Here is a 17372-nt window from a genome sequence, read left to right on the forward strand (position 1 = left end):
CTTGGCATTTTTAACAAATACTTGTGATGAACTGTTTTTGCAGATTGCAGGAACACAGTTTGGAAGGGCTCTGCATTTGCTGCTCTTCATCGAGGCAGACCCCCTGAAATGCCTGTGAACTATGGCACCCCACCAAATCTTGGTAAGCTTCTCTCACCTCTCCCCACTGCTGCTGAGCACATCCAAAATACTGGTTTTACATACAGAAAAAACTGCAGTTACCACAAAACCTGACTTTATGAAATCTGAAAATAATTTCTGGTAGCTTTTTAATATTAATGGCAGTTGAATAAACCCAGGTTTTAGAACAGACATGTTTGAATCATGATGTGATTCCTTTGTGTTCCAGTGGAGGTGCATCGAGCAAAGCAATTAACTGGATATGCCAAGTTCAGCACATCATTCCCAGGAAGTATGTACCAGCATGTCAAGATGCACAGGAGGATCCTTGGCCATCTCTCTTCTGTATATTGTGTTGCATTTGACAGAACTGGACACAGAATATTTACTGTAAGTTGATGAAATACATCCAACTCTGAATATAGTTTTAGATGATACAAGGAGAAGAGTTTGGAAATGGGTGTTGTGCTAAAACTCCTGGAGATAAATATCAATACTGGTAAAATATAGCTGCTTCACTGTGCTTCAGTGAAACAGTTTGCTGTAGTTAAAGGTCAGAAGCATGTCAGAAGTTGTCCTTTATGAATATTTCTCTCTAGGGCTCAGATGACTGTCTGGTGAAGATCTGGTCCACTCACAATGGCAGATTATTTGCCACCTTACGAGGACATTCAGCAGAGATTTCTGACATGGCTGTGAACTATGAGAACACCATGATTGCAGCTGGGAGCTGTGACAAGATGATCCGAGTGTGGTGTCTCAGGACTTGTGCACCAGTTGCTGTCCTCCATGGGCACACAGGGTCCATTACCTCATTGCAGGTATGGGGCTTTTGAAGTGTTTCTGCATATTAAAAACTGAAATAATTTCTCTGTGGCTGCCTATGGGAGTAGTGAAATCTGAATGTGTAAATATTTATGTCAAAACTAAGTCAAATCACAGGATAAACCTGCTTAAAACAAGTAAATGCCTTGTCTCTCTGGAATTCCTAAGTATTTAACTGAAGATAATGACAGGAATTCCTTTTTGCTTAAAGATCACTACTTATAATATTTGAGTTGTTGGAACAAAAGGGAATTTCTGGGAAATATGTCCTCCCATTGTCTCTTATTGGAGACATGATTTGCTGTTTTGTGTGAATGTGTTCTGATTCCATTATATATTGTTCCTACAACTTTTGGGATGTGGGTATTTGTTTTAATCTCAAAAATAAGAGTTATTTCAGAAGGACAAAATTGTATATGAATTTGAAGGTGGTTTGATACATGATGTGTTCTTGGTGGTCGTTTGGATTCAGCCTGGCTTTGGCCTTTAATTCCTTAATTAACACAGAAATTAGCAGCTCATTACCCAGGTTTGGGGTGTTTTCCAGTGAGATCAACAGCTTGTCTTGAGGGGTGAAGAGTGGCTTGTGGAGCTCAGTACAAATAAATAATTTTGCATTTTTCTCAGAAATGCTGCCTCAGAGAGTCATCTTCATACCTGTACTTTCTGTGGCATTCATTGCACTTTTTAGTTTGGTTGTATTTTAATGCCGAAATACTTGTGGTACTTCTTTGTTTGTAATGTGTGGATTTTTAAATTTAAGCTTTCTTAGTAATACCATAATTGCAATATATACAATTTATATGACTTCCCAATGTTAGTAATTGATGAACAGTTTAAACAAGTTGTGTCTGTTAAGCTTTCTGAAGGATAGCTCTGTGCACAGCAACAAATCCATGTCTTAACTATTTCTGAGGAATTGCTGTAAAATCACTTATGATGCTAAGTTACACATTCAAACTAGCTCATACCTTGTGCTCTGTTTAATTATTTTTAAACTACATCTGTCTATTCAAACTTCCCTTTTTTCAGTCTGCTGTGCTCGTTATTTCATTCATTGACAGGATTTTCAGTGAATGCCTGTGGTCAGTGAAAACATCAAACCCAAACCACTGAAGGAATTGGATTTTTTTAACGCAGTAATTGAAACACAGAGCACAAACTAACCTCAAAGTAGGGGAAGGTATTACTTTGTAAGCACTAACAAAGAGTTGCCAACAGCTGCTCCAGCAGTTAGAGGTGAAGAATCCAAGATAAATCAAGCTTTTCCATTAAGTTTTTGAGAAGCTCATGAACAATTGTTAAGTATCTGTTTGTGTGTGTGATTTTTGCTTTCCTCTCTGTAGTTCAGTCCCATGGTGAAAGGCTCCCTGCGATACATGGTCTCCACTGGGGCAGATGGAACTGTTTGCTTTTGGCAATGGGATACAGATTCCATGAAATTCAAGTATGTGAATGGTTTGCTAATTAACTTTTATGCCGTCCTAGGCTTGAGTAAAATAAATCAGATGGTTTTCACTGCACTGGGTTTTTGTGGTTATAAAAATGTTGTGCAAATCATCACACATGATGATCACCATCACTAGCTATACCCTTTACAAATTAATGCTGTTCCATTGACTTGGGAGATCAGTTGGGAAATACATGAATTCCATTCTTCACTAAAAGTACAAATGTAGGACAACAGGAATGGCTGGAAATGTAAGTAAGTATGTTGGGAAGTCTAATAAAGCTTGGTGGTGGTGTTGATTTTCCAACAGTCCTGTAGTTTTAGGATGGTTCTTACACAACTTGCATGCGGGATAGTTTGAAATGGTCAGTATGTGATTACTCTTTGTTTGTACCCCAAAAAAATTAATTACTACCAAAAAGAGCTCTAGGATGATCAATGTGTGTCTGGTGTTGTACCACGTCATGGTAGTTGGTATAAAATGATCCATGTTTGAAGAAACATCCCTTTATGTTTTGAAATGTTGCTAAATGACAAGTTTTGGGTGGTGTGGCCTATTTCAAACATCTTTTCTTTTTAAGCACCAAGCCAGTGAAGTTCACAGAGAAACCCAGACCAGGGGTTCAGATGCTTTGTTCTTCCTTCAGTGTGGGTAAGTCATGTGGAGTTCAGCCTTGTGATTTCTTCTTTCCTCTCTTGTAATACTTGATTGTGACAGCTTTAAAATGGATAAAACCTGCAGCTGTGAGTAAATAATTGCACAGATGTGCGCTGTTAGCTGTGACACAATTAAATCATGGGACTTCCCTTAGCTAACAGTGAAAGGCTGTTGAAGACATTGGTGATTTCACAGAAGTAAAAGTCACCTAATGTCTGTTTGCTTCTATCCATCTTTACTGGATTTTTAATTTTTGTTTAATCCCCTCATGCAATGTCAAGGATTGGCAGAGTGGGTTCTCTGACATCCCACAGTCACCAGCAGTGGAAGTGCTTCCTTCCAGCAGGAGCTCCTGATCCAGTGCCAGGGATGCTCATAAAGATCTTCCTCTCTTAAGGGTGCAGAAATGTATCTTCAATGTGCTTCACTCCTGGCCTGTTGTTTCCTTTCTCTCAGTTCATGTGAATTCCAGAAATAAAAAGAAAATTGAGGTGTAGCTTGTTAACATTGTCAGGCTAGAGCCCTGGCTTGTGTTGGGAGGGTGTTTATGACATTTTGCTTGTTTGGTGTTGTTTTAGGGGTTTTTTTGTTGTTTTTGTTGTTGTTGTTGTTTTGGGGTTTTTTTTGACAGCACTTTAAGGCAGATCTTGGAATTTTTGCCACCACAGCTAAATACTGTGGTGTGCTTACACTGGTGTTTGACTGGTTTACTCACGTTTCAGCCTAATTTTGATGCAGCTCACTTGCACAAATGAGGCACAGACTACAGTGAGAGTCATCCAAACAATTCTGATTATCCAGAGCAATATTCCCCACCACTGAAGGCTTCTCTGTACAATTTAATGTTGAAAGTTCCACTGTTGCCCTAAGTGATGTATTTTAAAATCTTTGTAACGCTAATTTATTTTTGCTGCCGCTGAGAAAACTTTCTGGAACAAGAAAGGGATTTCCTTCCACATATGTGTGTCAGTGGAAGAGCATAAAAAAGTGTGCCATTCTTCAAATAGTTGTGGGGTTTTTTCATTTAAACCAGGCCTCTGAGAAGTGGTGGTGACCTGTTTTCATTTCTTCCACAGCAAGTTAATTATTGCTTGATTTTTGCAGGTGGTATGTTTTTAGCAACCGGCAGCACTGACCACGTCATCAGAATGTATTTTTTTGGCTCTGAAACACCTGAGAAAATAGCTGAATTGGAAAGTCATGCTGTAAGTAATTAGTTAATTAGTAATTTGAATCAGCATTGAAGTCACAAGGTGATTTTATGAGTGGGTTTTTAGCATGCTCTTAATTAATTTTGCTTGCATTAATGTTTCCTGTACTACAAAATCTGACTTTTCTTGCATTGATAAGGCTTGATCAGTACATATTTTTTATGTAGAGGAGACTTTTCCACTCTTAGACTTGGTGTGGTATCTACTTTTCCTGCAGTTTTTATTGTGATAAAAATAAGTAATTCTTTATTTTTTTTAAGGAAAGTCTAAGTTAGGAGTAGGAACAACAGATTCCTCACCACTGTAGTTGACTTATGGAATTGGAAATATATTTAATATGTTATATTTATAATATATTTACATTATATATGGTTCAGTTGTTAACCAGGTTATTTAATTTGTTAATCCTTCATGCTTAATTCAGGCAGTTTTTAAAAGATGCATTTTAATCCATTAATAGTGAATTCTTGGCAGTGTTTGGACTTGGTGTGCCTTGCAGTTAAAACCTTTAGAAATTACATCGCTGTTTTTGTTTTGTTTTGTTTTTTTCATTATTTCAGATTTTACTAAACTCAGAATTGTCAAAAACATATTCCCTGGTTAAAAAACAAGATTTCTAACAGTCTCTATTTTTTCTTACAGGACAAAGTTGACAGCATCCAGTTTTCTAATGCTGGGGACAGGTATGTTGAAAGATGTTGAAATATGGACAAAAAAATGCATAATTTTGGAATTAAGAATATATTACTGCATGTTCCTAGTAAGAAAAAGTTACTTATTTAGAACCCAGAAGGGAAATTTTGGACTGATGCAGGAGCATTATTAAGCTTCAGCTGTTCCAGCTTTCTGTTGTTGTGTTAGATAATTTTTGTCCTGGCTGGGGTTTTATTTACCTGGGGGAATTTTACCACTTTTTAATGTACCCAAAGTGTTTGTGGCCTCATAAATCTCCTTTTCCTCCTCCTTTTCTTTCAGTTTCACTGACTATTGTATAGGAAATGGGGAAAATGCAGTGAAAATGGTCAAAAATAAATTAGAACCTTTTCATCTGATTTGTCCTTGCTACTTCAGTATCTGAAAATCTGCAATTACTTAAGATACATTAAAGTCCTATACTGAGGATGAGTTGAGGATGGAGTTGTGAATTGAGTTAAACTTTGGAACTTGCTTCTCTGCTCCTCATGTTTTGACACCTTTATTCAGTTTTCCAGTTCAGAAAAGCTCTTGGTTTTTTGGAAAGAATTCTCTTGAACACAAATCGAATATTTCACTTCTACCAGTCTTCCACTACAAAATTTATGTTGTGGTGGTGTGTAAAACTTTAAAAGTACTTCAAAGCAAATCTTTTGCAGGATAAGTGAGTGAATTTTTAATTTCAGGTTCATAAGTGGCAGCAGAGATGGAACAGCTCGGATCTGGCGTTTTGAGCAAGCAGAATGGAGGAGCATTTTGTTGGACATGTCTGATCGACTGCTGGGGTAGGTGAAGTGTTCTTTCCTTGGTTTCTTTTGTGTCAGTTCAGAAAGATTGAAAAACTCAATTACTCAAATGTGAGAGTGAGAGCAGCATTCTGGTCAAGTTCTGTGGTCTTGGGAGGAGTGAATTGAGCGTTCTGGTGATGTAATAATTGCTGAATTTGGCTCTGTGCTTTCATAAATTGCCGAGTGTTCGTAAAGCTCTCAGGTGTCCTCTGTACCAAATTAATTTTATTGCTTCTTCTCAGGGGAAAAAAGTGAACAGAAAAACTCTCTCTTCTGTATCTGGGTTTTAGTCTGACACACCTGGTGTGTCACGGGAGAAATATTTTTAGATTTGTAAAAATAAAGTAGGTGGTGGCCTATTTGCAGGAGAGGTTATGACATGGAATAGGTGGCTTGCCTCAAGGACTGATCTTGCTGTCTAGTCCCATCTTCTGCTTTCAGAAAAATGAAACAGTGAAATGCTGGTGGCCCCCAGTCTGAATAATGTTATTAGAGATAAAAACCAGGATATTATGTGGTATTGGGTAAACCTGAAGGGGGAATGATTTACAGGACTACAGAAGCTCAGTAGGTTTCCACAGACACTGAACAGAAATTATTTGTAGGTGATTAAATGAGATTTTAATTAAATGATTTGTAGGTGGCTAAATGAAAAGCCAAACCTTGGGCACATGACTTCACTGGAGGGTGATTTTTGAGCTTTTCCTGTGATGTAAAAGACCATGAAAGAAACCTGATTTTACAAAGGAGAAGTTCCTAATATTTGAGATTTGACTGTGGCTGTGTTGTTGAGAGTCTTTGTAAGAGAGGCCTCTGGTTGGAGTGGAATAAAGATAATCCCATGTGAAGGTGTTTCCAAGAAAATTTATTCCTTTGCTTACTTAAAGGCTGAGGAGCAGTGTTAGAGTATCCTCTAAATGTGTTTTGGGGAGAGAATAAGGAAATAGATTGAGGTTAAAACAAAATGTTATCTTTACTGTATTTCTGTTTGGACTCGTGAAAAAATGCTTAGCTAGTGTAGAGATTGGCTTGGGAATCAGTTAGTTGGAAAAGCTGACTGTAAAAAGTCCAAAATAGTAAAGGATTTATGTTAGGATTCTAATTGTAGAGGAGCCAAGATTCCATGGGAAAGGAAAGCATTTTTGCCTTGCATCTCAGATGGGAAAGAGATTATCAAGTCCTTTAAAATTTAAAAATCCAGATTTGCTTTAAATGAAGGATTTTGTGGACAAAAGTTTTAACCTAAATTTAATTCTTCACTTCGTTTCTGTTGTCTGATTATTAATATAGGAAAACCAGTTACTGTATTTTGATATAGAAATGGACTAATTAAAATAAAACACACATCTCTGACCTGTTTGACTTTTTTAAAATAGTGACACTTGTGCAGAAGAAGACAAATTCATGAAGCCCAAAGTAACCATGATAGCTTGGAACCAAAATGACAACTATGTTGTTACGGCTGTGAATAATCACCTGCTCAAAGTTTGGAATTCCAGTACAGGGCAGTTGCTCCATGACTTGGTGGTATGGAATTTTCCTTGCTTTTGGAAGATATTCCTGGAATTTCAGTGACATGTGCATGCTGAATTTATGATTAGAGCTCATTGGTCTTGAAAGCTCTGTATGGGTGGTACAGCAGGTGTGGTGTTCCTTGGAATTATTTTAACCAAAATTTGCTTCTTCCTCCTGCTTAAGACTTTTCCCCATAAATAAAAGAACAAATAAATGTGGAATAAATAAAATTTTTGTGCAGTAACTTGCCCATTGAGTAATTCACCATCCTTGGGCAAAAGCTTCATATTTCTACAGCTCTTGCTTGAATCTAGAAAATTTTTACCTTTGGAGTGTCCAAATCTTTGTGGCTGCCTGGGGTTTAATTTTCTAGAGAGGACACCACAGGCTTTGGGCTCTGCTGTGAATATCCTGCTGATGTGTGTTTTCCTTGTTTCCCTGTGCTGTGCAATTTGAAATTTCAGGGCCATGCAGATGAGGTGTTTGTCTTGGAGACCCATCCCTTTGATTGCAGGATAATGCTGTCTGCAGGTCACGATGGCAACGTCTTCATATGGGACATCACCAAAGGCACCAAAACAAAGCATTATTTTAACATGGTAAGAGCTTCTTCAAACACCTTTTGTTCTCAGCACACAGCACTGTGTTCACTACCAGCTTAAGGAGTTGCCACCAGCACTCACACCCCTCCTGCACCTTTAGAAAAAAGAAAACAAACAGAAAAACCTGAACCAGCAAAATTGATTGATTATTTTTTTCCTTAGAGCTTTTTACCTTAGAATTTCCTGATTATTGCAGATTTTCCACTCTTTGTTACTGAAGATCATTGTGCACTTCATTCATATTAATTGTTTTCCTTAGCTGAGGTGAGATGCTCTGTTTTAGGCCATTGTTTCAAGACCCTTGTGGACAGATACTTGCATTTTCCATATAATAATCTTAATATCCATTGGCAGCATGCTTGAGAGCTCCATTTGACAGCTCACTGTTAACACTTTAAATTAGGTTGTTTTCTCTGAGACTGAAGTTCTGATCTAATGTTCATGTAATTTTTTAATCCTTTTTTCCCTAGTCAACAGCAAAGAGCTTTTTTTTATTATTATTAAGTTCTGAAATTCTCTGGGTTTGTCTAGAAAGTTGTTTAACAAAACCAATCTGTATTAACTCCAGTTTATTTCAATTAGTGTGCTGACAGCTAAAAGGCCTCAGAAAAACATGTTCATTTCTCTGTTTTATTCACTGAACAGTAACTTTTCATACCCTCTAGTGTATCTTTTAGAATTGGTTCAGGACTTAAATTCAAGAGGAAAAGAATTATACTGAAGTAACAAAATTATTTGTGCCTTAATACAGGTACTTAGGGAAATGCAGGATGGCTTTTGATAGAGTAATTAATTCTTGATGCTTATGGTTTGCTCTGAAAAAATGGTCAAATAATCTTGACATTTTTTTCTTTCAATCCAGATTGAAGGCCAGGGTCATGGAGCTGTTTTTGACTGTAAATTTTCCCCAGATGGGCAGCATTTTGCATGCACAGATTCTCATGGACATCTGCTGATATTTGGCTTTGGCTGTAGCAGGCCTTATGAAAAGGTAAGTTCAGCTTTTTGTTGGATGTCTGTATTGAGTTTTTAACTGAAATTGCATTATTACGTTAATTAATTTAAAAGTTCCTATGTAAAAAATGATTTGTGTGGTTAGAGGATTTAAATATAATGGATTCCTTGATGTCTGTAAATTGTCTTGCTTATATGATCCTGGCACAGCAAGAAAAAACCAATCTTAACATTCCCATGGGACATTCCCACAAGAATGTTCCTGGGATACATTTTCATCCTGGAGGCAGCGAATTCACCTTAATTGTTCAACCTCAAAAATGCTTCTGTTTGACTTGTGCTGGTTTATCTTGCAGTTCTTCAGGCCTTTCCTCACTCAAGCCCAAATTTTCACTGTAGTTGATTAAATTAAGCAGAAGTAAATTATTGATGCAATGCTGTGGATTTTGAAATACTAGAAAATTGAGAGTAGGATAAATGTCTGTATTTATCCTGTCCTAAAGTTTTGAATTTGTCAGCCTGTTCCCCTTTTGTTAAGTACACATTTCGTCTTTTCTTCACTTCCCTTGCATTTTTTTCATGTTAAAATGCTAGTTCCATGTATGTCATTTTAAAGAATTATTTTATAATTGCATTCTCAGCTGAAATTGAAACTTTTTCCCCATCATGCTTCCCATCAGTGCTGGAAGCAAACATTCTGAATGTGATCTAATAGTTACGTAACCATTTTCCTTCTGCCTCTTGGACTCAGCAGACTTGCAGTTGTAGAAAAAAAAACCTCAGGTGGATTTAGATTAAGAAAAAATAATGATGAGGAAAACTTTTACTTTGAGAGCTGATGTTGAACTTTAGCCAAAGATTTCCTTGCAAGGAAACTTAGGGGCCACTCATGAGATGGACTTGGTGATACTTGTGGGTCCCTTCCAAGTCTGAATATTCTGTGATTCTGATCATTGTAGGGGGGAAGTGCAGAATGAGAGATGAATATTTTTAAGTGTAAAACAGTACTTCTGCATCAAGTTACTTCAGCTTTTTGTTTTCTGAAAGAATTTTGTTACCTGCAAAGCACTATCACAAATTGCAGTACTGCAACACCCATCCAGGTTAACTGAAGTTACATGAAAATCTTCTAATTGGGAACTTGCCCATTCTTTTACCTTTAAGTACATTTTAGAGACTTTACTGCTTGTTCTGTGTCCTTTACCATATTTTTTTTTTTCCAAATTGCTAACATAAAAATATTTCCTTTTAGATTCCCGATCAGATGTTCTTCCACACTGACTATCGGCCGCTGATCCGGGACTCCAACAACTACGTGCTGGATGAGCAGACTCAGCAGGCCCCTCACCTCATGCCCCCTCCCTTCTTAGTGGATGTGGATGGAAACCCTCATCCCACAAATTATCAAAGACTGGTGCCAGGAAGAGAGAACTGTGCAGATGAACATTTGATTCCTCAGCTTGGCTATGTAGCAACAAGTAAGAATATCGCTAAAGCTCTACATTTGGAAGTAGGTTATGCACTAGTTCCTCAGGGCACATCAGCAATTTAAAAATACCTTTTTTTCACTTGGTACTTTATATTCGTTTGCTAAAGATGCTAGAAGGTTCTACAGTGAATACAATTTAAACAAGCAAAAAAACCCCAAACTAGTTGTTCAGATGGATGTTGTGGTTCTTTTCTGTGGCAGTGATGTTCACAAACCATTCGATTGTACATTCCAGAAATGTCTTACTTGGAATAACTTCATTCATTTGCTCTGTTTTACACTTGCAAGGTGATGGAGAAGTTGTTGAGCAGGTGATTGGCCAGCAGACAGTTGACCAGGATGAGCCAGGCTTGGAGCCCAGCATTCTGGATGGGATGATCAGACAGCTACAGCTGGAGCAGGACCAGAGAACTGGAGCTGATCAAGAATCTGCTCCAAGTGGTCCCCAAAATGGGGAGGGAACACCCAGGAGAGGTTAGGACTGCTGATAAATTCTTCAGTAATTGTTTTGTCTCCATTTTTATTGTGCTGTGTGGAATACTTGAACAGGTTTTAACTTCAGTGTAGTTTTGGGGACTGAGGTTCTTTTAACATTGTGATACCTGGTTTTTTTTTTAGTCATTAAAATATTGCTGCTCCTGTGATTAAATGGCAAAACCTTTCACTTTAAAAGGAAAAGGTAATTAAAAACATGCAAAATATATACAATAGAATTTTTTGCAAATGTTTGCCAATATAAGTTATTTTTCCATTCCTTACTTTTTGCAAAGTAAGTATTGTGCCATTATTGAAATTGGTTTCCCCGTCCCTTCTTTACAGATTTAAACAAGACACTTTCCTAAGCTGTGTCTTTGTAGTTTTAATTATGTAATTATATGATATAGATGAAAAAAAATGCATTTTCGTATATAATTATATATTTAATTATAGATGCTCAGCTCTAGGAAAAGTGCTTTTTAGAGCCCCACTGGCCTCAGAGCTGTCTGAAACTGTTCAGAAGGACCCTTCTGTCACATCACAATTCCTTTCACTGTCAGGTGTTGGGGAAACCACTGGCATGTGGCACTCAGTGCTCTGGTCTGGTTGACAAGGTGGTCATCGGTCAAATGCTGGATCTTGGGGGTCATTTTTCAGCCTAAATGACTCTGTGATACTGATTCTGTGAAAACAGTAGCAGGAATGACCATTTTGAAAGTCCTTTGTGTAATCTCTCTGCGTTTCTGCAGTTAATACTCCCTGAAGGCTGCAAGCCACACACTCAGAGATAAAAATACAGCCGCTATTCTTTTTTTTTTTTTTTTTTTTCCTTGTAGCAAGAAGCTACGAGCTTCCACCTCCACGCAGCGTGGCAGAAACGTTTTTGATTTGTGTGTTTCAGCTTTCAGAAGGCCGAGTTTGGACATCCAGTCCCCCCCCAACATCGGGCTGCGGCGCAGCGGGCAAGTGGAGGGCGTGCGGCAGATGCACCAGAACGCCCCGCGCAGCCAGATGGCCACGGAGAGGGACCTGCAGGCCTGGAGGCGCAGGGTGGTGGTGCCTGAGATCCCCCCCAGCTTGCTCAGGTCTGTCTGCTGCCTGAACACAGGCTGCTCTCTGTGGCTGGAGCAGAGGCTAGGCAGAGTTAGAGGATGAAGTAGGTATTCTTCAGAGGGTACGTCTTGGGCGGTGCTGGAGCCTGGCGGAGGGTACGTCCGCGATGGACAGCGGTCACGAGTTGTTCAGACAGATTCAGGAGTTTGGTCTGTTTGCATATCAGAGGTTAATTGTCCAATTACAGCTTCAGGTAATGAAGTCGTATTCCCCTGGTTTGCTTCTCCCCCCAGTTCACTTTTGGTGATACTTTTCAGGGTCTGAGGCAGCTGGTGTGAGCTTGGTTCCAGGTCCAGAAGGATTGTTTAGTCTGACCAAAATGTGAAGAGAACCAAGTAGCATTCTATATAATTCTATATATTTCTATATATAGAATGTATTCTATATATTTTATATTTCTATATTTCTATTCTATATATTTCTATATATAGAATATATATTCTATATATTCTATATAATTCTATATATTCTATAGTTCAGAGTTATACACTAGTTCAGTACAGGATCTAAAAAAGGCAGCACTAGCAACAGCACAGCAGCTTAGTTTATCTAAATAGAATGCTGTTACACCAATGCATATTGTTGGAATAGTTCAGTGTTGTGGGCAGATATGCTAAAAACTTGTAGTTGTAAGATGCATTCAATGAGAAGAAAGGGAAGTTGTCCACCTGAACGATTCTCCTCCATTTCAGTATTTTAAATCATCTCCATGCCAGCTAGGTCACCTAGATTCTTGCTTTCTCCAAAACACAAGATGCAGGTTGAATTCATTCCTGTGGAAGACTTGGGTGAGATTGTGCTCTCTCTGAGACTTCTGGAGGTGATTAGTTATAACCCCTTGAAGTGCTAAACCAGTTCTTTCAAAAGCACTATCAGTATTCATCTGTGAAAAGGAGAATTAGTACCTAAATGTCTCTTGCTAAAGCCACAACCATAGGTACTACCACATCTCTGAGGGTTATAAGTATTCCCAGTGTTGGGAGGTAGAATTATTTTAAATGAAAAAATGTAAATTAAAAATGAGGTTGAAAATGTAGATTATATTTTGATGTTTGGGAGGAGGACTTTTTTAGCACCCATATTTTTCACTCTTACCTGGAAATGATAGGATGGTTTAGAGTTAATTGAGCAACAAGAGCATCTGAAATTAAAAATGGAATGGAATTGGGCATGAGAGAGATCCCTTAGAGATAGCAGCATTGTCAAAACAGTTGTAGAATTAGATTTTCATGGCTTTCTTGTAGGAAACAGGAAGAATATCGGATTGCAAAAGGGGAAGAAGAGAGAGATCTTTATGCAACAGAGAAGAAAAAGTCATTTGAGTCACTGGAAAAGGTACGTGGCAGCTTCTGGGAAAGTGAGCATTCTGTGTCCAAGGGCAAGTGGTGGGGTAGAAAATGAAAGCAGAGCTTTCTGGTATGGTCTTCCAAGGACCCTGATGATTCAGCTTCCAGTTATTGCAGGACAAGGTTCGACTTATTTTTATAAATACCTGGAATTCTTTTTGCTTTCAGTCTTGCCTGCTTCTGTGTGAGGTATTTGGGAGTAATTTTTAAAGGCAGGATGGCTTTCAGGCCGTTCTAGTTTGACTGCAGTTAACACAGCTATTGCAAGTCCTGCTAAAGCACTGAGAGCACACCAGGTCCTGTACTTGAGCAATCACAGGAATAACAGCAATTATATTGCTGTTCCCTGTCATTTTACTTCAAGTAATTTTGTGCAGGGGAAACTTCTTCAGACATCTCTCCTTTCAAGTGCTTTTTTCATTACCTGTTTTGTGGGAGGGATTGGCAAGCAGGAAACATTGGTTATTGTGCTGTTTTTATAAGCTTGTTGGCTGATTTGCTGTGTCTTAGAGTACAAAACAATGTGACACAAGAATTTTACTGCATGATCCCCTTTACTGTGGGGAGTTGGGGGTTGAAACAAGATGATCTTTAAGGTCCTTTCCAACACAAACCATTCTCTGCTTTTATAATTGCACACTGTATGCAGTTAACTTCTTGATTCTGTAAATACATTTATCAGGTGATGTGAATGGAGCTGACATAATAGTTTATAAAGAGTTTATTTCTTAGACCAATTAATAAATCTTACATCTTAAAATGTTCCAAAAATTTGGAACAGCAAATTTTAAACTTTGGGCTTACATGAGAATTATTTCTTGTGAGAAGGAGCTTTAACTTAATAATGCTGTTTCAGTTTTTGCGTTCAGCAGTGTGCTTTTAGCCACCCTTAATAAAAAATTACCAGGTAAGTATTTTTATTTAACTCCTGTTCTTTCCCTTCTTTATACATTAGAGTGACTCTGAGTCTTCATTAATCCAGTCAAAGCGTCGACTGCACAGAAGGAAATATTCCAGCTACAGAACACGGAAGAACATTGAGCAGCTGGAGTCTTCTGAGGAGGAGAGGGACAACAGCTTTGGCTTCATAGAACAGGTGAGATCTCTTCTGAGTTTGGGCTGAGCCTGAGTTGCTCAATTAATGAAATTTCATACAGATGTGCCTTTTTTTCTGTAAGCAAACAAAAAACCCCTACCCCTTCTTTTTCCAGAGAAAGTGTTTTTTTAAGCATCATCATAGTTAGCACTTCTCAAACCTGCTGTGTTGCTTTAATTAAGACAGTATTTCTTGTCAGTTTATAAATGGCTTAACTGGTTTTGGCTGAGAATCTTCTAAACCAAATCCACAGCCCACGGTAAAAATCTGATGGACATTTGGTTGGCTTCAGGTGACACTCAGAATCTAAAACCCATTTAGATGGGCTTTAATGTTTTTCTGTGGAAATTTTGAAGGTTCTTGCTGATGTGATTCTTCCACAGGGTCTGTTCCTCTTGGCCTGCGGTGACACAGAACTGTGTTGGTAGCAGCAGGTTTTTGTTTGTGTCTGTTGTGTTACCAGACTTTAGATGGGTGATAGGACTGCTTGGACTGCCCTTGTCTTGACTTGCCCACAGGGAAATAAGTTTTAAACTGGGAAAGGGAAAAGTGGAAGGAGCAGAGAAGCTCAGACTTGTTGGAGCAGTCACTTTGTTAAGGAAGAACAGTGAACAAAAGGGAGCACATTCAGGAGATTAGAATATCTTGCAAGTAAGATGAGGAATGGTTTCACTTCGAAATTTCCTCGCCTTGCCTCTTAATAAAGAATTTCAGTGTGGCTAAAAAAAAAGCACTTAAATTGAATGTAAAGTTCAGTGAGTGCTGAACTTTGATATTGTAGTGTATCATCTACACAGAGTATGAACAGGTTTTAGTGAGAGGACTCTTTGTACTTTGGTACTCTGAAAATGACAAATCACCTGGACTAATTCAAGCATTTGAAGCTACAATTGAAATCTCATGGGATTTTCTCCTGTTTTTAAATTATTTGCTTGACAACATAGAACTTGGCACATGAGCCATGCATCATACTGACTCAGTTATGAAAAACACATTTAAGACATTATTTGGTGATCAACAATCAGGAAATTAGTAAAATCATGATATATTTTGGTGTATCTTTACTGTTTAGTGTTGCTTTTATATGCATGCATGAGTACTTCAGTTAGTACTTGCTCAATCAATTGACACTAAAAGGACAGGGGGGAAAAAAATCCCTCAACTTGCATAACAAATGAAAAAAAAAACCAGCAGTGACAGAATATCCCCTTGTGTGTGGAGAGATGTGATTGTTTTTCTTAATCCCTTCCTTTTGTAATGTAAATTCTTCCCTGTCAGTCAGATTTTATTTTGTACTTTACATGATCTGATTGATTTCCATTTTAACAACTTTTTACCAAACTTCTTTTAAATTTGATAATATGGACTGCATGTTTTTAAGTTTCAGACCCTTAAAACATGGGTTTGGCTTGAGTGTGTATTTTTAAATTTAGGAAGCTGAAGAAAGTGAGGGCTCTGGTTCATCTGATGAAGAGGAAGAGTGGAGAAGTGACAAGAAAAGCAACAGTAATAGTTCTAGGTAAGGTGAAAAAACATATCCCATAATGAGTTTTACTTGAATTTTGACAAATTAAGAGTTGCATGAAAGCTCTGTTGTGCTTCAGATGTCATCATATGATGATAATAACCATAATCATATAAGGTATAATTAATATACATCACTGACACATTGTATTGTTATTTGCAAAACATTTCTATTTTTTAATGTAACTCTAAGTCCCTCTGCTTTTATTGCCATATGGCAAAGAAAGGTGAGAGTCTGGAATATTTCTGTGGTGTGTTTTGGTCTGGGTTTGGAGGTTTGGAAATACTTTGTTTGGGAAATTTTTTTCCATATTTTGTTTGGGAATTTTTTGGTATTGTTTTTTTTATTCTCTTGCTCTTAAAAATATTTTGAAAAAATCTGAATTTTTAAAAGTTTCTAGTTCTATGTAGAACTGTTGTAGATAAGTTTTTAATCACGTGGCTATTTTAGATATTGTTACAATTCTGTAGTACTAGAAATACAAAATACTCAGAATCTGGATGTATAGGTGAGATTTGGATAAGTGTAAAAAAACTCAGGCAGCATTTGATTCTTGTGTTCCTTAGGGGAGGGCTCCTAATTAATCCAGAATTCCATTGCACAACTTTCTTGAATAAAATTACTGATTTTAGAATTCACTAGGCTTGAGTTGTTCAAAGAAATGTGCTTTGAATTACTGGATTCTCCCAAAAATTCACATTAAGCTTCAAGTGAAGTAGCGGTTGCGACAGGGCAAAGTGATTTTGGAGTGGCTTTCAACACTTGCTATCTGCTGCTATGTTTCTGAGAGCATTCTGAAGAAGTGAGAGGTTGTGTTTGTGTTTCCCTGCCCTCTCTGGACAGTGATTCCTCGAGCAGATATTCCGACTGGATCGCGGACGCCGGGATCAACCTGCAGCCCCCGGTGCGCACCTCGCGCAGGAAAGCGCTCCGGTACTGCAGCACCTCCGAGGATGAGGTGTCAGCTGAGAAATCCTCTCCTCCCAAGAGGAGGAGGAGGAAGAGGAGGAAAAAACCCAAACCAAAAAAGCAGGAGGAAGTACGATTTTCTTTTTCTTCTGCACAGTCTTGAGTTCGTTTCTCTCTTAGGGATTTGGTCTCTCCGTTAGAAGCTATTGGATTGTTACTGCCGTTAGCCAAGGATCTTGCTGTCACTGCACACAGGGTGCATGGAATTGATTTGAGATCATTCCCAGTGTGAGGGATCTGCTGATCTGTAGGGAAGGATCTGCATTCCAAGTGAAGCTGCTTTCATTTTCCAAATGAAAAGGGTTCTCGAGGTTAAAAGGGAAATGTGTTTAACAAATACCATTAGAGAATATCAGACTTATCCCAAGGGCATGGAGCGATAGGACAAGGGAGAAGGCTTTAAACGGAAGGAGAGCAAGGTTAGATTAGATGAGGGAGGAATTCTTGGCTCTGGAGGTGGTGAGGCACTGGGACATGTTGTCCACAGAAGCTGTGGCTGTCCCTGGATCCTTGGAAGTGTCCAAGGCCAGGTTGGACATTG

General features: G+C 38.3%; 1 protein-coding gene across 1 annotated transcript in view; it reads left to right on the forward strand.

Annotated features, from left to right (window-relative positions):
- BRWD1 (bromodomain and WD repeat domain containing 1) overlaps positions 1 to 17372 on the forward strand; it is a 43126-nt gene that overhangs the window by 4655 nt on the left and 21099 nt on the right. The window contains exons 6-23 of the mRNA XM_062488185.1: positions 44 to 142; positions 350 to 510; positions 720 to 941; positions 2292 to 2392; positions 2977 to 3047; positions 4158 to 4258; positions 4907 to 4947; positions 5644 to 5742; positions 7122 to 7272; positions 7725 to 7859; positions 8725 to 8853; positions 10069 to 10294; positions 10594 to 10779; positions 11684 to 11867; positions 13140 to 13230; positions 14197 to 14337; positions 15771 to 15856; positions 16706 to 16901. Coding sequence (XP_062344169.1) covers positions 44 to 142; positions 350 to 510; positions 720 to 941; positions 2292 to 2392; positions 2977 to 3047; positions 4158 to 4258; positions 4907 to 4947; positions 5644 to 5742; positions 7122 to 7272; positions 7725 to 7859; positions 8725 to 8853; positions 10069 to 10294; positions 10594 to 10779; positions 11684 to 11867; positions 13140 to 13230; positions 14197 to 14337; positions 15771 to 15856; positions 16706 to 16901 — 2420 coding nt within the window. The remainder of the gene's footprint in view (positions 1 to 43; positions 143 to 349; positions 511 to 719; positions 942 to 2291; positions 2393 to 2976; positions 3048 to 4157; positions 4259 to 4906; positions 4948 to 5643; positions 5743 to 7121; positions 7273 to 7724; positions 7860 to 8724; positions 8854 to 10068; positions 10295 to 10593; positions 10780 to 11683; positions 11868 to 13139; positions 13231 to 14196; positions 14338 to 15770; positions 15857 to 16705; positions 16902 to 17372) is intronic.

This window comes from Cinclus cinclus, chromosome 2 (assembly GCF_963662255.1).
Source record: "Cinclus cinclus chromosome 2, bCinCin1.1, whole genome shotgun sequence".
In the NCBI taxonomy this organism is placed as follows: domain Eukaryota; kingdom Metazoa; phylum Chordata; class Aves; order Passeriformes; family Cinclidae; genus Cinclus; species Cinclus cinclus.